This window comes from Syngnathus acus, chromosome 23 (genome assembly GCF_901709675.1).
Source record: "Syngnathus acus chromosome 23, fSynAcu1.2, whole genome shotgun sequence".
Classification (NCBI taxonomy): domain Eukaryota; kingdom Metazoa; phylum Chordata; class Actinopteri; order Syngnathiformes; family Syngnathidae; genus Syngnathus; species Syngnathus acus.
The window spans coordinates 3,115,032-3,136,866 of NC_051107.1; the positions used below are offsets into that span (position 1 = coordinate 3,115,032).

A 21,835-nucleotide genomic window follows, 5' to 3' on the forward strand; every position below is an offset into this window, starting at 1 on the left:
CCAATAATGCAGCCTTTGCCACGGCCCGCAAAGTCATTACTAGATTTAGTTCAAATATCTGCCAGCTCGGGGAAGTTGTAAAAAGGACGCGGCGCCAGGTCAGCTCGAGGTAGGGTGTCAATGTGCCAATTAGTAAGACCGTTGCGCTTTCCTTTTCACACCAGTCCCGCGCTCTCTCCATTGTTTTCCTTTGTCTGTCTTGTCTTACAGAGTTAGAGGGATTGCGTCTTCCTATGCGCTTTGGTAGAACTGTTTCACATTTCAACAAGATTCACATTTTACTCGTTAGCCCGTCATGCTCGTGTTTGTCAGCATCCGCTCAGCGAAATGAATTTGTTGACGTAATCCATATATAATGAAATGTACTGAGCAGCCAAATGCTTTTTTTCTTGGCAATCGCTGGTTCTAATGGTCCCCCGAAAAAGCAAACCACTTGTAGAGTTAATCCTTTAGCTGCTCAGTGAGCTGAAGTCTCATTTGCTGACAGCTCCCCTCGTGATTTACATTTCTGTTTGGGAGCGCTGTCTTGTTAACTGAGTCGTTTACTTGGTTATCCTATCTGCCGGTTGCCGAAGAAACGTATCATTTGGGCACACGTAAACACTGTTATCTTGAATTTCTGAGATGTGAGCCTGTCCTTTTGTTCCCGTCACTGTATAGTCGCCGTTGAAATGCTTTTTAATTGACCTGTCAATCATTTTATTCTTGCGCGATCGTCGTGTATCATTATCGTCACTTCTCCGGCGTACTGAAAATAGATCATTTCCATGTTTATTGGCATCGCTGGAAGGATCTGATAAGTGGGTGTGAAAAGTGGTTTTGTTAGGTAATCCGCACTGTTTATCTTGTTGCGCCGTAAAAGTAACACGGGCTGCGGTCGGAGTGAGGCGAACGTTTCTTCGTCTCTCGCAAATCATTTCTGTTCGGGCATCGTCTGAGAACACATTCATCAGGCAGCTACACTGATTTGTAATTAAGTTTAATTAGCAATAGTTAATACAATCTGCCCCCAGAGATGTTTACCATTTGAGACCGCAAACCTGGAGGCTAGTCGGAGCTAATGAAAGGCCCGCTACTATTACCTTATTGATCAATTTATGCTCCCTTATTAAGAGGAAGACAAATGATTTGGCGGGAGGCTTTTTGGAGCTCAACGCTAATTAAAGCGCCAGAACTAACAAATGCAAAGGTGAAATGAATGCGATTCAAAGCTGCGAGATATTGATTTTTGCGTTTGCTGTGTAGCGAAATTATCTCAAAATTGAGGTCGACTGTTGGATAATACGAAACCATCCAGCGGAAAGGGAAACTAGAGTGCAACGGTGTCATGCTCACTAATTCCGAAATAATCCACCTAATTTGAGAAAAAATTAAGAATTTCTTTGCATTTTAGAGGTTTTGAACACAGAATTATTTGAGACTCCAAACAAAAACAAAGATGGTACCAGAAAAGCTGGTATTTATTATGGAACACTTTCAACTCATGATAATAATCATCTTGGAAAAGCCTGTTAATTACTTCTTTGTTTGACCTTTTTTGCAAAACTCATTTACTCTAAGCACCCTTTTGAAATGAACCTTACGAGGGCTATTTTTTTTCCCAGACGGACAATAGCATTACAAAAATTATGCCGACTCAAAGAAACCTATTTAAGGCTAATGTGTTACTCAGGCTCCTCAGAAATTAGTGTCGGTCGGTCTTTCAAATGACCAAAGATCTATAGAAAGTTAACCATAATAATCATTAATAATCAAGCAAATTATGTCTTGGATAACTGGGTAATATTCTTGCTTCTGCTTACAAGGCTCATTTAAATGCTAATATCCTTTAAGACATAATGCTGTGTCAAAAAAACACGGCGTGATGCTTTGTGGCCTTGTGATAGCCTTTGAAAATAATCGTATAATCGAAAACATCAACAAACATCCATTACTAATGTACGCCCCTGAATATTTTCTTTTTTAAAGATTGGTAGTGTGTTCTCAATTTACTTTACAATCTATGTTCCTACTCTTACATGTGTGTCCGAAAGGTTCCAGGACTTGGGTGACAAAGGGTTTTATTTCTAAACTATGAACTCCAATGTTTTCCCTTGGAAGTAATTCCCCTAACACGTTTTCCCAAGGGTTTCTGACACACTTTCAAGTGCTCCTCACTTTCATGTACAAAATCGTCTTAATATCGTCCACGTCTTCAAAATGGGCCTACTTTAATGACCCTCTTGAGCTTGGGAATGAGCGAGGGAAAAAAATTGCATAAAGCCAGGTCAGGGGATTTACTTTGAAGGTGAAAACTGGTAGCTTTGAAATAAATCCTTGGTTACTCCAGTCCTGGAACATTTCTGACACATCTTCTATAGTCAAGACCTTTGGGACCGACTTGCTGTGCCTGGTGTCTATAATTGCATATATTACGTAAGCCCCCCTGGGTGAGATGTTCTGAGCATGGAGGTCTCGGAGATCCACCGTAGGGATTGTATCTCACAGCTAGATTGGCGTCCCTCTGGTGTAACTCCAGAAGGGTGGCCAGGGACTGGGAGGTCTGAGTTGCCATGCTTAACCTGCTTCCCACAGGACCATGAGTGGAATGGCTGTGACCCAATTCAGGGGATGAAACCATCTTAGGGCACAGCCTAAGCAACTCAAAGCGATTTCAATCCTTCTGAAGCGGGCCACCCAAGACTTTGGGAGATTTGAGATGCCTGGCCGTTACTTCCCATGAGACATCGTAACTACAATATCGAAGTCTCATAACTGAGTTTACTACTTTCTATTTCAGTCCCATCCGAATACAATCATATCTCGCCTTGTCCTAGTTCTCCCATAATTTAATCACCATGTCGGAAGGTGTAGCGCGCTCCACAGCGCCGCAATTTGACTCGAACATGACAGTTTCGGGTCCCTGAAACTTGATTTAGCGCTGCGTCATCTTTGAGATATGTTGCTCTCTGCTTTACTGCAAGATTCCTGCTTTGAGCATCTCGTATGCGAATTAACCATCGTAGTATTCACCAGGAATCACCTTACCTGAACTCTTCAAATTATTCGAGTACATTCCCTTTTTACGCTTACCAAATCAAACCAGACCTCATTCCACAGAAGCTACACAGTCTTTGTTAGAAATATGTGAAGGCTAAATTAGACAAGGGATATGAGAATAGAATCATTCCTTTGAATAAGCTCACAAGAGGACCGGAACATTCATTCCTTTGTCAAAGCAATGTGTGTGAAAGAATATCTGTTATTTTGCTTTCCAATTTTAATTTTTTTTACACACAACGGCAAGCAAGACCCACCCCCCAAACAGCTGTCCACGATTTACATCCTTCCATTCGTACGACAACAATGGATCCTTTCACCGTGACCCGTTATGACATTTAATTTCAGTCAACACAGGTATAATTGATAACATTAATTACATCCCTGTTTCCTTTTAGATAAGCCAGGGTGTGCATATTGGATCAATTGAACGGTTGTTATACGCTGACTAGATTGTGAGCTATAATTAAATAACCATTATTGAAAACCCTGGAGCAACAATATTCGCTCTTGGGTGAATTATTTTGTGAAATATATTGCGTCTTGATGGAGAGAGTAAATAATCACCGGTGGTATGCTAACATATTTTTTGCCTCTGGAAACGTGTTTGAAAGTTGAGCATCATGAATTTGGTTGTTTGTCGCATGTCCAAAAGTGAATCATCTGAACATTTCACCAGCAATCTCGAGGCACCGTATATGAATGGTCATTGAAGGTTTCTTCTACGAGAATCCATTGTGCCAATTATGTGGATGCAACTGAACCCAAATTGAGTTTTGGTTCTCCAGAAGAAGGCTTAGCCTCCTTCGGTTACCGGCTGCTTTGATATCTTGCAGCCATAGGAGACTATAAATCACCAGAGGGGTGCGGGGGAAATAAATTCCATTATCAACAACAAACAAGCGACCGGCCAGGAATTTTTCATTCCGCTGATTCATTTAAAGTAGATACGTACAGAAAAATGTCAACTTTCAAATGGACTTGATTAGCATATTCCCCAGTCGTGTATTCACGACCACCTTCGTTTATCTAACACCCAGAGAAAAATGGGGACCATGGCCACCCCGATAAAAGCAGCTGGTCTCCCACTAAAATTACAGATGGATTCGTACCACAGATTTCCCAACACAGATCAATACAGTCAACTCTAAATTCCTTGCTCTTTTGTAAAACAGTATGTGAAGCTTGCCAGAGCTTTTTACCCAGGTGAGACATCAGAATGGAAAAAACCTATTGTATTATTTAATGAACCTCAACCCGAGCCTGTCAATCCCCTCAGGGGGGCCTTCAGTTTCAAAAGATATATCGAAGCTTGAAGTTCATCCCTCAAAAAATGACTATTCCGAGCTACTCGCTTCTATTTGATCATTTCAAAGAGAAGGGTGAGGAATTGTCACTGACTTGGATTGAACACATATTGGGTGGTCTTACCTAACAGGAAAGGAAGACATCTGCATTCCTTTGTCTTTGATTTGATGTTGTTTTTGAAGATTCTCATGTCACTTCCTTGCGCATTGGGATTAACCTATATGCCTGTCTGTCTTGTGTAACATGGTGGAAAACATTGATTCCAATCAGTCACAAGGCTTTTCACATGTAAGTCAAGCCGTAGCTTTACTGGCAGTTTTGTGATTTTATTGATTTATTGCCCCGAGCGAAAAGTCATACTGTGAAAAACACTTAAGATTGCTTCTGTTGGTTTGAACTCCACAGTGAAGCCACTCCCCCTGTCACCGTTGGAGACCCAGTCGTCCACGCCCGCCGGAGGTGCGGGCGAGCGGCAAGCGTTGGAGTCGCGGGTGCGGGCGGTGGAGGAGGAGAATCGGGCGCTCCGCCGCGAGCTCAGCCGACCACCCCGGAGCCCCTCGTCGCGCCTTCCGTACGGCGGTCACCATGGCAACCAAAGCAGAGCCCATTCAGAGGAGGGCACCGGTGATAATGAGGGCCAGAAAGCTGCTGCAGTGGGGAACAGCTCAGACTGTGTCCAGCAGCCAGTCGTGGACAAGTGTGAGGTGAGGCGTTTCGACTTAACGTTGGAATTTAAAGCGCTGACTTTTGAGACGAGGTTTAGATTTTGGATTCTCTCATAAGTCTGATCTCTGACGCCGGGAATGGGGTCAGACGGCTGGTATCGTGTGAGAAGTGCGGCATTGCCATGCTGTGATCTGATAGTGCTCCCGCAGCGGCGCAGCACATTTTAGCTCAGTGGGAGGATGACCAGAATGAAGATAGCGTATCTTAACACTAGCTCAATAAAAACTCCAAAGCGTTTGGGGAGTCAACTGACAGTCAGAAATAAGTCCAAAGGCTTTTCGTTTTTACAACTTGACACATCTAGGGAGACCATCCGATAGGGCTGTCCTGTAATGTTTGGATTAGAAAAGAAATGTACAGTGTATATAGTATTTCCTCATGTACTTTATATAAACAAACACAGAGGGGACAAGATTCAATGATGTCACCACGCCAGATCGTTAGATTAAGTCTGATTTCATTGCTCGTCCCGCCAAATGTTTTTTTTTTTTCTTCAACTGCAAGGTGACCATGCAAAACATGCTAGCGCTAGCATTAGCGCCCGCCATTTTTTGTATACGTAAGAGGAAAAACTAGCCAAGTTATAAAATAAATACATACACAAATAAATGCATAAACAAATAACATTATGAAATTAATTAATCAATAAAATGGCAGGCTTGTAGTAGTACTGATATTAATTTACTATGTGGTAGATTTTTCTGTGAAAGCACACATTATGAAGAATAATAAGCATGTGTAATGGAAAGTCGAAGCGGCAAATTTCAAGGTGTCTCTTTTGCCAACTGAAGGTTTAGCTGATTTGTCTCCTCGGCATTTTCAAGGAGTCGCACTTCTTGTACTTTCTCACTCGTGGGTGTCTGTAGTGTCCTTAGATGTTGTCTTATCACCACCGCAGCCTACTTTCACACCAGAGCTTGTCAGTCATGCGTACATTTTTTTTTGGCTGAGTATTTTTCGTATGCAAACGGAATACAGAGAAGGCAAAACAGCTTGTGGGCTGAAAGTACAAAAATCAAAAGAGGGCCAGTCTGACTCGGGCACCAGTCCGGCAGTGCGTGCACACGACCGCTTGCTCACTTGGAGGGTTAGCCAGGCTGCCCTGACCCCTGAGGGGAGATTACAGTGGAAGCTTGGAGGGTGGAAACGAAAATGCGCACTGAGTTTTGACGTGTCAAGATGTCATTTGGAGCTAAAATTGGAGCCCTTTCCCGGGGCAGTGAGGGAGAAATCCTGCAAAATAAGTTAAAGCAAGTGACTCTTCTTTCACTACCCCTCTAAATGTTTAACACGTCATTGCAAAAATGCAAAGGTGACTAATTCCAGACTCATATAATATGAAATAAGAAAACCTTCAGCACATTTGTGATTTGGAAACTAAAACAGACAATAATAGTGGTATTTCGAATAAGAAACTCGTTTTTTTTGCGGGCCGCATTGTAGTCATAGCTTCGTTCGGAGGGCCATCATGACTGTCAACCCAAATAAATGTATGAGCACCTCATATACAGTAAAAGCTACAAAACAAACTGACCAATAACTCATTTTCAAATCAGACGAATAAAAACCGGTCAAATATAAAAAAAAAAGAAGAAGATATTATTAAAAGTGAAGACAATTTGGAATTCTAGTAATGAGACACGAATTTGATGCACAATTTGTCTTCGCGGGCCACATAAAATTATGTGGCGGGCCGTATCAGGCCCCCGGGCCTTGAGTTTGACACCTGTGGAATAAGTGAATAAAGTTCAAATCCATACAATAGCTTTCGTTTCACTTCACATTCTAAGTCTAAACAGAAGGGGTAAAAAAAAAAAACATGTTTTATTCCTTTAAAGGAGCGCATTGAAGATAAATTGCACAGTGACACTCTTTAAACTCGTGGCAAAAGGATCATACAGACAAAGGACACGAAAAACAACATTAAGATGAAGTTGCATGCGCCAACAAGGAAATTACTCCAAAACTCCAACCAAAGAGAAAATGAAAGGTATATTTCTACACGGGCAGGTTTATAAAATGCTCATCCTGATAACAAATCTACGCCTGTCACTTTTTCTATTCCAACTCTGCTCTGACACATTGCAGATTTCACACAATGCTCTTAACCCACTTTTTCACACGTCAAATCTGACTTAGCATAAACAACATTTTTGCGATTCACGGGCTGATTTAAAAAGTCCAGGCAAATCCTCTCGCTGTCTGGCTGCTTGCTATCACGGTGACAGATGGACAAAATACAAGCCTGCGAGCAAGCCCCCACTGACCCGTATAAGGGAGATCTAACCCGGCCCGTTCTGTGGCCTTGACGGACAGCGAAGACCTCACGTTATTATGATCATCCAAACATGTACATCACGTTTGGCACTGAGCAAAAAGCTATTCGAGCAAATGCCCAAACACTTGTCGGCACACGATGACAAAGAATTGAGTTTATCTTTTTTCATAACGTCATTCAACCCAAAGCAATCTCGCCACATTCGAGACATCAATTCCCCCAAGACAGAGTTGCATTATTGTTGCTTTGGCTAGGGAACACTTTAGCTGCTGTCAGCAATCACATTTCACCGCAACATCTATAGGTACAATACATTTTACAGAAAATAATGAGATGTGTTCATTTTGTGGTTTGTAACGCTTGAAAATTGCGACGTGAATTCAATTTTTGGGTGGGAACGGCATTTTTATAGCATCTCTGGGGGTTGGTATATTTTTCAGCAAATTTCGCAAAGCTGTTGTTGGCCTCTGTTGTCACTCACGGATCTTTATATTTTTCTTCTTTCCACAGACCATCCATGTTGCCATCGTTTGCGCTGGTTACAATGCGAGCCGAGATGTAGTGACCCTGGTTAAATCCGTCCTTTTCCACAGGTACGTTGTTTTTTTTGGTGATATGTTTTGATCAGTAAGGAATTAGTTATTGATTCTAGCAACAGGTGTTTGTGGCATAAAGAAAAACAACCACATTTAGGCAATTGGACTTCATTTGCACAATAACCCACTGGGTTGGGAACAGTTATCCTATCTCAAAAAAAATAATTCAAATGTAATCAGTTAAATTCGTGCAATGCTACATTCCACCCGATCCTGGTGCGGCGTGCAAGGCTTAGTACTACTGCTTCTTAGAAATCCACGTACGGTACGCTTCTGAAATAATGGATGGAGTATCTTTGTCTTTGGTTCATTGAATTTCTATTCACAATTAATGCTCTCACTGCCGGATGGAGTGCATTATGGTCTACCACTCAGGGGTTGTTTTAGTGCGAAAATGGCCACTCAGGTGTGGCCAAAGCACAGAGAGGTTGACTAGGCAAGGGGGGGGGGGGGGGGCACACATTCCAGTGATTGGGTCGAGCACTTTTCATAATCAGAGCAAATGTCCTCAGCATTTCCTTCCATTAGTCTTTTGATTAATTCACTCCTTAAAGCCAACAGTTGCTATGACCACGGTGGGTGGGCTGATTTATTTCAACAGAGCATCCAGGGTTGAGCGAGTCTTCCAAACAACCATAAAAGTTTGTTCCACCTCATAAGCACGTTTCCGTAACACTCTTAACCAAACGGGGAGAGAGAATGGATTTTTTTTATGGATGTTCGGTTGCCTGACTGAAGGTGCTCTCTGTACATTGAATTAACCGAGGCAAGGTCGCAACAGATTGTTCTTGATGCCAAGCTTTGGACACGTTGATATGATTTAGATCTTAAAAAAGGGTATGCCGACTTGAAGCTAATTGGAGGTGACTTTGGCAGGACAAACACAACTATCCTACGCTCAAAGCAGATGATGAGCTTGGCTTTGTACAGGAATGACCTTTTTTTTTTAAGCTACGGAGCGGTCACCAATCGAGCGGCTAATATTCCAACCCCCCGAGGCAATGTTGAATCAAACGAGGGCTTTAAATGTTGACTCACTGTTGTTTTGCCACTGAGTGACAAGCATTCGAGTCGACAGCACCCTGCGAGATCAGCCATGCTGGCCCGTCCTCTCATAGAGGGGTTGCTGAAATTGAACGGATTGGATCAGCTGGCCCATTGATTGCCAAACACCACGGGACCCTGTCATGACACGACCTGCAGTATTTAGCAAATCGGCTCTCGTCCCGTACTGCCTCAATTATCGTCAATATCTGATGATATCCCAAAATGGAATCACTTCCCCTGTTGCAGTCTTGTTAGTTTACTTTCTTGTCAACTAGTTTCCTGACCTGTATCGCCGGCCTCACATCTTCAACAAAAGTGATTAAACTGGGCGCACAAAGAGGAGAGCTTTTGGTCGATATTGCTTTCACTCATTGTTCTCTAGTGTCATTGTCTTAATGATTTAATGGGCCACCTTTTAGTGTTGCTTACCGCACAGGTCTGATGTGCTTAAAGGAGGCGAATAAAATTGACTTTCTAATTGCTTGTATACAAATAGTTAGGTCTCCGGACTGGGTGTCTACCCACCCGTCAGGTGTGAAATTAAACAACCTTCACACAAACACAATCCCATCTCGTATTTGAGGAGAGATTTTATAGTGATGGGGAGTTGAGGATTTTTGGGCTCAAGTAACTCGTCCCAGCCACCATCTGCCCCGACTCGGAACTGCTCTCTTGCTTAATTCGGCCCCCGGCTGATATCAAACTGTGTCCTTCCATTCCCCGAGTCCCACTTGCACTGAGCCGCTCCCGCCCTTGATTCCACTGCCAAATCTAAATGGGGTTAAGGTCTCCAGGCAAGTCGATGTATTAAAATGGTATCTCCTGCTTCAGCCCAGTATATCCTGACACCTTAATTTGTGCTGAAGTGAGATCACGGACCTTTGCTCCAGATTCCAGACTGCTCTGTTTTTGGGCCATGGCATTTGGTTTTCCTAAGACCTGACATTTGTGCCGTCCCAATCCATTGAGCACCTCATAGCATCTTTCATGGTTTCACCAACAGTGTGGACCATTCTTAGCCCAATTGTCCTTGCCTTTATTTGTTTGCGTCATGTCTTTACGGCAAGCAGGGAACATGTCTTACCACAATTTATTACCAGCTGAAACATGCAGAGCATTTTAAAGAGCAGCCAACGGAAAGCTGTTACATATTTACAAGCGGTGATCATTCAGGAGAGAAACGACTAAATTGCTTAATTAGCCTCAACAGATTTCTTTACCGCTACATTTCTGAATGCAAGGTGACTGTGATGGTTAATGCTGTCATGGAAACGGCTGGCATTGAAATGTGAAGGTGAAGGTTCACGCTTTAGAATATCCTTTCTCGATTCACTCCTAGCCGACAAATAAATCGGCGTCTCCGTGGGAGAGCATTGCGGAAGGCGTGACCCTGATTATCAGTATCTGCTAGACACATTTACTTTTTATTTTTTATTTTAGCACAAGCCCCCAGTAAAATGAATGATGTTATTTGTCCAAAAGAATGTCGGGGCATTATTTGCGCTGACATCTTGTATGGAGGTCGACGCTGCATCTCTCTTGTGCACCTCGCAGACTCCTCCAGCGAGTGCAGCTGACACATTGATTCCCAAAGTCATTCAGCCTATGTTGTCCCATGGCGCTCACTTCCCCCTGTTAACTTTCTCTAAATCTTGACCTGGTTTACATTCCCGAATACCTACTAAGTGCGTCCACCCTTTTCTGACAAGCACACAAGCCAGTGTTTGGTGAAATGCATTTAGCAGCATAAATCCCTTTAAGCTGTCTCATCTAATTTCAAAGGAGTCCCAGGATAAAAGATGCAGTTCCTCCTGGGTCAGACTTTATTGTCTCTTCTGTATAAAGCCTTGGCCGTCCTGTCTGATGAATCATCTCCTTCATGGCGTTGTGTCTCCCCGAGGCCGGCACGCCGCGCTCCGTTCAAACGATATTTAGATTAGCAAAAACAATCTCCGCTAATGGTCGACAGAGTTGCTTGCTCCGGTGGTTTCGTGCAGATCGCGCAGTCTTCATCAGCAGATGTAGTTTCGCCGAGGAAGACTGTTAAGTGCACAGGACCCGTTCGGGTTAGTTAGTCAATTGATTTGATTGACGTTATTACGAAAACGATTTAGCTAGCGCTATTATTGCGAAACAAGTTCAATGATGTGCTGCATTGAGAATCTCATGCCACAACATGGCATGAGATTTTTAAGCAAAACTTATGCCTCGAAACTTCGTCGAGATCATTTCTCATTCGTCAAAGTAGGACAATCTGTAAGAAACTGCGGTTTGACGATGCATTTCAATTTCTCATTGAAGCATATTTGAAGTTATAGAATGCTTTGAAGCTTTCCCGTGAAAGTGCATAAAATATATTTAAGCCTCGCCCCGTGTATGTGCATGCGTGTCCACAGGCGGAACCCCCTCCATTTCCATTTCATCACCGACTCCATAGCTCAGCAAATCCTGTCGTCTCTGTTCCACACCTGGATGGTTCCTGCTGTCCGGGTCGACTTCTATGACGCAGATGAGCTGAAGGTGAGAAATACCTGCTCCCGTTTGCTTCGGTGACTCGGCGCTTTGCCTCCCGTCATGCAACCTGTCCCTTTTATAATTACTGCACTTTTAATACACTTCACACTACAAAGCCTTCCGATTAGGGAAAAAAAAAACCTCATTGCCTACTAAAAAGTTTGGAAAGAAATTACCTAGCGTAGAGATGAAGTACGTTTAGCATTAGCAACTAGATGATTTTACGCAGGCGAAAAACTGCAGCATGTTAGTTTTGCAGCAACGGAACGAGTGCCCCGGGTGTGATGGATGTCATGTTAACTCTATTTAAAGAGTTTTATGCAAACAGCATCCTTTTCCCACCGACAGCGGAGAGCAAGCAGTGCCGCTCGCGCCTTAGCGACAGGCAACTGTCCTACAGATGATGATGCTCAGTGAAAATAAGCGCTTAAATGTGTATTCGGGGCACTTTTTTTTTCCCCCAGACTACTTGTCAAAACGCATAAATTTCTGGAAGCAAAATGCCCAAAAGTGCCCTGTTTTAATATCCAACTTGTCTAAGTTTAGCAAGCAAAGTGAAACCATATTTTAAGATAGTTTGCCTTCCAGATAAAGTTTGAGTTTTGAATAATGTCGACGGGGTATCACCAATTCTCATATATTGTACAAGACCAGCGGGTCCTTATTTAGTTTGAGATAGTTAGAAAAAGAACTATAAATGCTCCGTTTTTCCATATACAGTGGAATGATAGTTTTGTTTTTTTTTTAATTAAAAAAATCTACCTCCATCTACTAACACCCACGTCACTCACCAAGTTAGGCCCCATTTTTTTAAAACCATATATACTAAATGTCAGAGCTAAAACAGTTGTAAAACAAATTTTTATCTAATCAATCAATGCAGGATACTCGTAAGAATATTTTAATAATTGCCTCCAGTCCCCGTTAAAACACTGACAGATTGTTGTGTTTGTTGTCTCATCGCGCTAATGATGCAGTCTGAGGTGTCGTGGATCCCCAACAAGCATTACTCTGGAATCTACGGTCTGATGAAGCTGGTGCTCACCAAGACGCTTCCGCCAGATCTCCAAAAAGTCATCGTCCTGGACACAGACATCACGTTTGCCACGGACATCGCCGAGCTATGGGCCGTCTTCCACAAATTCAAAGGTAGCACTTTGGGAATTTGACCAATTTTCTCACTCGAAGAACAGCAACTGTGAATTCACAATCAATCAAATTTCTTTTTAACATTTTTAAATAATTAGTCAAATAATATCTATTGACATGAGATCGATAATCAATGCATTTTTACATTAGTATTAATATTTAAGTCCCTAAAATGGTACGGTCATTATAAATCCAAATACTTTTCAAATACTTTGCAAAACACGAACTTTATTGAAAAGTAAGTTGTTACACAGAGTTCCAGACAGTTCACATAATGACCGAAAACCCAATTAGCACCTTTTTTCGAGTTAAAGGATGCCTGGGCAGCGTTAAAGACATAAAAGGCAGCGTGTGTCACGGGGGCACAAAGTCCTGCGGGCAAATCCATCGGCGAAAGTTAAGGTTGCAGGAAGTCACGTAGGCGCAGGGATGGCAGCGAATCACTTAAAAGATTTATCGGAGCTGCTGTCCTATAGAGTGGCGCAGCCGGCAGCGCTTTGGATCAATCTTCATTAACAGTTGACTCCAATGCACCACCTCTGCCACCCGCTCCTCGCCCAGTCGGGCTCAGTCGTTCGTTCCCATTATGTTTAAAAGCAAAAGTAGGCCCCAACATTCACTCAGAGAAAAGCGATACTTCAAAAGGAGAAACTTTTTACATTTTCTTAGTTAGCCTTTTTTGCAAAAGATAAAAAAAATAATAATTCTGTCTATGTGTGCTGCTCCACCGTTTGTTTTTAAATACCCATTTATTGTTTTATTTGATTGTTGCCGCTTGTTGTGAAATGTTTTTTCAATTTTGTCGAAAATCAAAGCATAAAATTTAACAAGTTGTATCTTAAGGTATCACTCTATATATAAGGTATAATATAATCTTAAGTAACAACAGGTTGTGTACAACATTTGTCACCTGTGATTTTTTTTTTTTTTTTAATAGTACTCACGGCCTTCCATTTGGAACATTTCAGTTTGAATGAGTCATCTAATAAGCTTCCGCTGCCAGCCTGGTAATCTTACACATGAATGAAGGGATGGATTGTAAACCAGGAGGTGTGGAGTTGTTTTCAACCCTCAGAGAGTCGAGGAAGCTATTTTGAGGTGTTATCTGTAAAGCAAATTATAGATGGAACTCGAAATGACCAAAAGTCCTGCTCACCCCAGCGACGCAATACATCTCATTTGGGTGCATTACTATTTGCACAACCTCCGTTTTGGGGACTCTTAAGTGAGTTTTGCTGTCATTTTTTAACATGAAGGGATAAAAGCTGCAAGGTTTGGACTGTAATTACGTTTCTACTAATGCATTCCAGTTTTTTTACATTGCGTTCAATGCCTTCTTTGGTCACTTTTACCACCCCCGGTGTTATTTGCCGATCGTCCTAAAGTGCTGGATTCTACTAATCGATAACTCCAAATGATATGCGACAGTATGAGCTCCGCTTTTAAACCAAGCATGTTTATGGGGCCTCAGTGCATAATGACTGTCTGCCATGCTCTCAAAATGTTTCTTTCGGTGTTGTCTTCATCGATCTGGCTGCTCCCTGCTTGTATTGTTTAGCGGCACTTCAAATGGGCTCTGAAGGATATTTTCATCCCGTCGAGCAGAACTGCGGATGCACCGGACCCCGTCTTTCCCTGTCAGCTCGAAAGCTGTGGCCATCAGTGGATGTAATTTTACCCGGTGGTCTTTTCTCCCTGCATCAATTTGTGTTTTGCCGTACGATTATGGCAGCACGGTGCGGTGTCCATCCCCCCCCCCCCCCCCCCAACCCCCTTAAATGCTGACTTGCTGATGGGTTCTAAAACCGCAAGAGCGATGTACATCGTTTATCCATCCAGTGTCAGAAATCCCTGCCGGTTTCCTGGAACCCCCCCCCTCAATTCTAATCAGTTGATAATATAAGGTCGGGTAAGAGCTCTAGAGAAATTAAAAGTTGCACTCCAGACCCCATATTTCATTTTACCTTCATTCCCACGTCGCATGGCCTCCAGAAAGCGTAGTCCCTGACCCTTGCCACTTGGACAAATTTGAGAGGCGTGCAATGGTGTGTATCAAGCGGCGGAGGGCAGGCAGGTTGAGGTCAGGTGTTTAATGTCGAGGTGTGCGGGGGGGGGCGGGGGATTGAGCAGTGTGTTGTAATGCCTTTGAACTCATTAATTCTTCATCTCTCAGGAGTGCTGTGGAGTCTCTTCAATAGATGTGCTCTGACTCCCCATTTATGAACATGATGTACAGTGCATGTCCCAGAGATGTTAATAGATTTCCTTCCTGTTGCCATATTACACCTTTTTCTGAATCTTCTGTGCTGCAGCCAGAGGCATGTATCGCATGATCATGCCAGTAGGAAATATGACTCGAAAATAAGTGGATGCCAATGGTCATGAAAATTTGACAGGATTGAAAAGTTAAATACAACTGAATTGCTGCACTAAGCCGGTGATTCTTCGAGAATTAATTTGGAGCACCAATCTTAAAATTCATTCACTGCCAGCAAAGGCCAAATTAATTTTTGATGTCTATAGCTGTCAATAGCAGTGAATGAGTTAAGCGAGTCCTCAAAACTATTTTTAGCATAATTTTACGGAAAGACAGATTTTTAAGTTTTGACATGCCTCTTCTAGATATTTCTTCAAGGCAACAAACTCCTGTGTAGGTAGCAATTCTGTGCTCTCCCTCCATTTTAAAATAACACCCAAATCACCCACTTGTGCTCTAATACACTCAAGTCGTAAAATAACAGCTAATTTGAAAAACACTTTAAATTCCTCACCTAAAACTGGTTTGTCAAACAACTGTTATAAGCAATGGAGGTTTTTTTTTTTTTGCTATCGACCTAAAATTTGTGTTACTGAGATTATTGTTGGTTAGTTAAATTGGCGAACGCAACATAATTGTGATCGATTTTTCTCAGATTCACAAGGTGAATAATGATAATAACCAAAATTCAATTCTCCACTGAAGATTGCCTTTAAAATAGATGCCTTTATTTTCTTTTCCTCAATGGCCTCCACTTAACCGTTCACTTTTCTTCCATTGTCCACGTCACTCCATGACTTGCTTCTGCATTGTTCAAAAGGTCAGCAAAACATGGCAGCTCTCATTGAATGGAATCAATACATCACAAGACACGGGATTGTGACCATTGGGAAAAAAAACCCTCTCATTTCCACTCCTCATTCCGTTGCTCACCGGAGCGTGATGCCTCTCATCACGGAGCACTGAAGTAAAAGCCCGCCAGTCGCCCCTGTTGTCAAATGTAATCACACAGTCCCGTAAACATCGACCATACACACATTTTCTGACATTTTCTCTCAAAAATCTCACTAAATAGTCAAAAATGCCATTTTAGCAAACACCGCTAATTAGCTGCCATCAGAAGCTCATTTTCTCCACCATGTTAGAACAACCAAACTAATTTCAGGTGATGCTTGGGCAGTGTTTCCTAGCCAAGTAACTGCCCTTGAATTAGCAGCACTTAGCGTATTGCTGTGACACATCGTTTTTTTCCTCATTCGCCACTTCAAACCTTGTGCGTCAAAAAGGCTTTTTAGCTGATCAGTTGGCGTTCAAGGGCAGCGGGACAAAGATGATGTGCCGGTGACAATCAATTGCCGCGCCCCGCCGGCTCGCAATTTAACGCTGTGTTTTGCTACACGTTATTTGTCTCCGTGCCGTCGGTTGCGATAAAAATCGCCTCGGTGGGCGTCCCATTTCTTCCGCGTGCTCCTTTCCACAACATCCCCTCCCTTTTTCGTCTGCCCACTTTGCTGCATTGCAGTAATACTAGTAAATATTCAACATTTATTAGCTCCAACTCCATCTGTTCATCTTCAGCTGGGACTGTTTGAAGTGCACAAAGAAACACAGCGGAAACGTTGCCAGGGCAATTGTGGCGTAATACAGAGCACTGTGCTCTCAACACAACTTGTTGTTTACTGCCCACGTTCGTTGGAGCCAATGCTTTGCCCAACTCTTCCATCCTCTACTTTGTAATAAGACTGCCAAAAGAAAAAAAATCAATGTACCGTATTTTGCGCACTATAAGGCGCACCGGATTATAAGGCGCACCTTCAATGAATGGCCCATTTTAAAACTTTGTCCACATATGAGTCCATATATTTGGACACGCCTGCCGTAGTGGCTCAATATTGGTCCATATATAAGGCGCGCCGGATTATAAGGCGCACTGTCGGCTTTTGAGAAAATTGGAGGTTTTTAGGTGCGCCTTATAGTGCGGAAAATACGGTATCTTTTTTTACTTTTCAATTCATTTGCCTTTTCTCATGCACTCGGGATGCTAGTCGTCATTTCCTGGTCAACTTCCAATTTGGTCTCTGTCGTGAAAACAGCAGACAAAGGTTTTTTAATGACATTGGGATGCCACTAGGTGGCGCCATCACTGCGTAGCAATCAACTCACGTTACAAATAGTTGTATTTTGTTAAATCATTCAACACAAACACTTGAGGCTCATCAGTAAGTATTAGCTAGCATCCTAGCCTAAGTAGCACAAACTGACGTGGGATTTATTTTTTATTTTTAAGACCGTGATTTTATTCTCATCCTCTTACGAGCGCTCTTCCGTTTTGCTGCTTTTCTGTAATGCCAAGCTTTTTCAGTCAGCTTGCTTCTACAAAAGGGGCTCCCATTGTCTGAAAGCCCGTTTTGTTTTATAGTCCTATCACTTTAACGGCAACAGTTAGCCAACCATTAAAGCTCTCTGTTAGCGGCCATTTTAACAAGCCTCACCTCAGTCACCACCTCTATTGTAGATGAGCCAAGGTTTAATGTGCGGGCTACACCTTCAATTAATTATTACATGCAACTAATCACATGTTAAGCTACGTATTGACCGAGATTCCATATAGGGGCTTGGAAAGCTTTTGCTGATTTACAAAATCAATCTCATTTAAAACGAATAATGCGCACTTTTCTGCTTTGAAGAGTGAAGAAATAAAATCGCTGATTCAGTGGCTGACAGCTGAGCGCTTTGTTTGAATCCAGATGGTAATGAGAGCTATTTGCTTTCTTTGATGAATTTATTTCAAAAAAGGTGTCTGTGTCCTTGGGTCCTTGTTTTATTTTTTTTTAGTCTACCAAGTCTTTTTTGTTTCCTTGACAGCCAGCGAAAGCTTCCAGCCCTGCTGTTTTTTTCCAATTAAAAGTATTTAATTGTCTTCTAATTTAAGAAGGTCACCGTGTTAATGTTTTGTTTTTTTCATTTCAATCCCTTCAGTCATGTTTTCCTCTCAGATGGTCGCCTTGGAAAAACAGCGAGAAGCTGAGCAATTTGAAAGGCTCAGTAATTAACAGTTTTCGACTTAGAAGGAATTAATCCGCAAACAAATTTGTGCAGTACCTGTTGCGGCAATAAACATGATTGACGACGCGCTAGTTAACTTTAAGCATCTGCATTAAAGCTCCTTTTTTTCCCCCCATTCCACTCTTTTATATTCGCTTTGCTTAAACACAGTTTGTAATGTAAATAAATCTTCTAACAGCGGCTGATATTATTGAGTCATGTTTACCATTCTATATCAAATCAAGAACTCTATTGATGTTTTTAGGAATTTATTGTCGTCCATAAATCTCTCAAAGACTTTTTTTTACTCAAACAAAAGCTTTATCTTTGCATGCCAGAATAGCACAGCCCTTTTTTTTTTTAAATCTCTCGCAACAGCGTTCGATGTTTGTTGGACACTCCCCATCGCAGTAATTTAAACAAGGCATGATGATAATGAATATTTTAACACCTAACACTGCTTGAATAAACATCGGGGATGTTTGGGGAGCGGCTCAATTTAAAAAGGACCACAAAGTTTGATTGAATTACCTTTTTGCTTCTAATCATTTCGCTCAGTCATCACGGCTGCCTGCTCAAACAATCTCCTGATTATCCTCCTTTATTGGAGCTTCCTCCCCTACCTCCACGTCGGCTGGCCGTCTCCTTGACCTTTCCATCCGTCTGGCTTGTCTCCTTGCAAATCCTTCGCCCTTAAGCCCACATCCTTCCCTCTTTTGGCTTAACTGCTGGGCCGTTATTACGTTCCGCCTCCTTCTGCTGTTTCTAACATTCATAGCTCTAAACGTTTTGACTCACGTGAGCTAATTACGGAACTCCCTGAGTGACTTTTGTCATGGTAGCGTCGAGTAGCAGTTAAGGCCCCTCCCACCTACAGTTTGCCGTTGACTCAGATATAAAAGGCAGCTTTATGAGAGGATTAAGGTGCCCCTCAAGTCTTTGGTCGCTGATCCCTTCCGACCGCTTTCTGGAGGACATGTACTTTAAAATATAGTCTCCCCCATCTTCTCTAAGAAAAACACATTATTGTTTGTTCCCAACAGAGTGATAATATAATGCTTTGACGCCATCTTGTGGCCAAGGAACTATGTTGAAGTGAGATGAGGAGCTTCTCAGAAAATGAGTTGACAGCACTTGAAAATCCATTGCGATGTATATATTTTTCTGAACTGTTCTGTTCATTCAACAACAAGCTACTGGTAGCTTCAAAAGTCTGAGTGTTGTGAATAAAATCAAAGCTGGAAGGAGTTCTCAACATCCCCCAGGGCAAAATGGTCAGCGTACTCTCTGATTTACAGTTTAAAACAAATCAAAGCATCAGGACCAAAGGTATTGCATTGAAACATTTCTACCAGTAGGGGGTGCCACTGAGTCTTTTCAGGATAGGCTGCAGCTCCCGGTGGAGTGAGGTTAATAAAGGTTGATATTTGTGCTTGTTTCAGGCCAGCAAGTTCTTGGTCTGGTGGAGAACCAGAGTGACTGGTATCTTGGAAATTTATGGAAGAACCACCGACCATGGCCTGCCCTGGGTCGAGGCTTCAACACTGGTGAGTTTTTAATAAGCGCCATAAAAGCGAGCTGCAGAAAATTATTCTATAAAGAGCACTTAGTGGAACAGCACAAGAAAAGCGTTTGTTTGCGGCAGCTTTGTAAATAAAAATAGCATCTACCAGGACTGATGGCATGTTTTTAAAATAAAATAAAAATGACTCCTCTAATTATAGAGTTAGTACCATGATAGTATTTGTAGGTGTCATTTTTGGTGAGTCTACGTGACGGAATAAAGCAACGGATATCCGCGGATCACAACTAATCTATTTCCCTCTTTATCTCTGGAGTCCAAGATTAGCATTTGAAAAATGCCGCAATGCATTCACGTCAAATACACAGCGGTGAGAAGCAGTGGAGGAGCTTCTATTAGTCCAGCAAAGAAGCTTTTTTTTTTTTAAAAAAAAAAGGGTAAAGCACTACCTTCTAGTATGTTTCGAGAGGTCCTTGTGCGAATACAAAAACCCCACAGAGTGCGAAAATGATGAGTCATGCTGCAACACGCTTCACAAAAGCTTGCATTGAAAATGTCATTTCAAAGCCCTTGCAAGGTTGCACCAAGGGTACGTTATTTATTTTAAAATACAAATCTTCTCACGCCATATATATGTTTTTAAATATACAGTTAAGTTCGGATATTCTTTTTGAGTTGAATTTTTATTTGGTGGTTCTTTGTTAGTTGGAGATGATAGTGGCAAAATAAAACTGTCGCAAAGTTCTCGATCCAAAAGAATTCGTGTCCTTGACGAATGCTCGCTCGCGTGTTTTTATACAAAGTACCACCACAAAAAAAAAAAATTCAACTTTCCAAAACAGCTCGTAGACATTAAACGCATTTAATAAATTTATCTCAAAATGTGCATATTTCATTTATCCTGGCCCTGTTCATTGGAGGTCTTCATGACTGGCTAATCTTTCTATTAACCTTTCGAGTTGTTCCACTTCCGGCGAGCCGAGCGGCTGTTTGCAAAGCGGAGAAAAGCGACTCGAAAAAGTGTCCAGTCCAGCTGCGGTCGCTCTGCTGCGCGGCGGCATAGCAACAGATGGAGCACAGCGGGATGTGAAGAATGCTCGGGTTGCTCCAATCTTTCCCCCTTGAAAATAGGACGCCTAATTTTATTTGTAGCTGCCAGTAAGATTTATTTTATTAGCAGTGGAAGTGAGAAGTTCTCCCCCCCTCCTCCTTGTGTTGCCTATTCCTTTTTTTTGGGGTACAATTCACATAGCTGCATTTTAGCATCTATTGCCGGTCTATTTGCAGGCTTCTCGCCCGCAGCTTTATCTCGGTAAACACACGGCGGGCGATTCGGAGTCTCGTGAATGAGACTTTATCACCTAAAGCGGCGGGGGAGTAGCGGCGATATGAATCTCTCTTGTTTCTTAAGATGTCATATCAAGGCCTGTGTACTTTTTGCAGGAGTGATTTTGCTGCTCCTCGATCGACTTCGAAAGCTGCGATGGGAGCAGATGTGGAGGCTGACGGCCGAGCGGGAGTTAATGAGCATGTTGTCGACTTCCTTGGCGGATCAGGTACGAAACCAAATGTTGATTTTATATTTTTGGTGTGGCGTCTTCCGAGTTCAAATTTTGAATTGCAGCGGTCACATTAAACTTAACTTAGGGTGTGTGTGAAAATGTGTTAATTAGTTTTGGAATCCACAATATGTCCGAATAAAATAGGCGTGAACTTTTCCTCCGAGTAATATTATTCTGCTGCTCGCCCGCCTCCTTTGTACGCGCCTCGCTCGAAGACAGCTTTCCTTTACAGCACATAAAGAAAGATGAACACAAAAAAGCCTTTTTGTGTTGTGACATTTGGGTGAGAAAAGCTCGGCTCCGCCAGGCGGGATTTACATTTCATTTATTAACAGCTGAACAGTGGAAGACGCGCTCCGTACGGACGGCCGCTGGAGCACGGCCAAAACGTTGCCGGCCGGCCGGCCGGCGCCTTTGCGACAACTGCGGCGACATCTGGCCAAGCGTAGCGACGTGTCGCCCGTGCTTTGACAACTCCCCCACTTGCCACTCTCCGACAATCATGTCAGCGCCACAGCGTGATTCACAATAGTCGACCCTGATCGAGCTGAAAAGGCTGTGTGGGCGGGAAACGGTGTGACATCGTACAAGCGGGGGACACAATGCTAGCAGACAAGAAATCCCACAAAGAGGAACTATCGAGTCTTGAGTGGGGGGGCGTTCGGCACCAAAAATGACACAGCGCTTTTATTCCTCAAAAGTAGATTTAGTTTCTTTGTAAAGCTCTGTAATGTTCTGTTTGAACATTTAAGCCTGCTGCACACAAGTCCGCTGAGCAAGAAAAATCATTCG

The 21,835-nt window shown here is 42.6% G+C and overlaps 1 protein-coding gene across 2 annotated transcripts in view; it reads left to right on the plus strand.

The window, feature by feature from the left end:
- Positions 1 to 21,835, plus strand: part of large1 (LARGE xylosyl- and glucuronyltransferase 1) — an 88,571-nt gene that overhangs the window by 60,860 nt on the left and 5,876 nt on the right. For both annotated transcript variants that reach the window (XM_037243119.1, XM_037243120.1), the window contains exons 3-8: positions 4,753 to 5,051; positions 7,862 to 7,944; positions 11,391 to 11,514; positions 12,486 to 12,657; positions 19,402 to 19,506; positions 20,925 to 21,037. In XM_037243119.1, the coding sequence (XP_037099014.1) occupies positions 4,753 to 5,051; positions 7,862 to 7,944; positions 11,391 to 11,514; positions 12,486 to 12,657; positions 19,402 to 19,506; positions 20,925 to 21,037 (896 nt within the window). The remainder of the gene's footprint in view (positions 1 to 4,752; positions 5,052 to 7,861; positions 7,945 to 11,390; positions 11,515 to 12,485; positions 12,658 to 19,401; positions 19,507 to 20,924; positions 21,038 to 21,835) is intronic.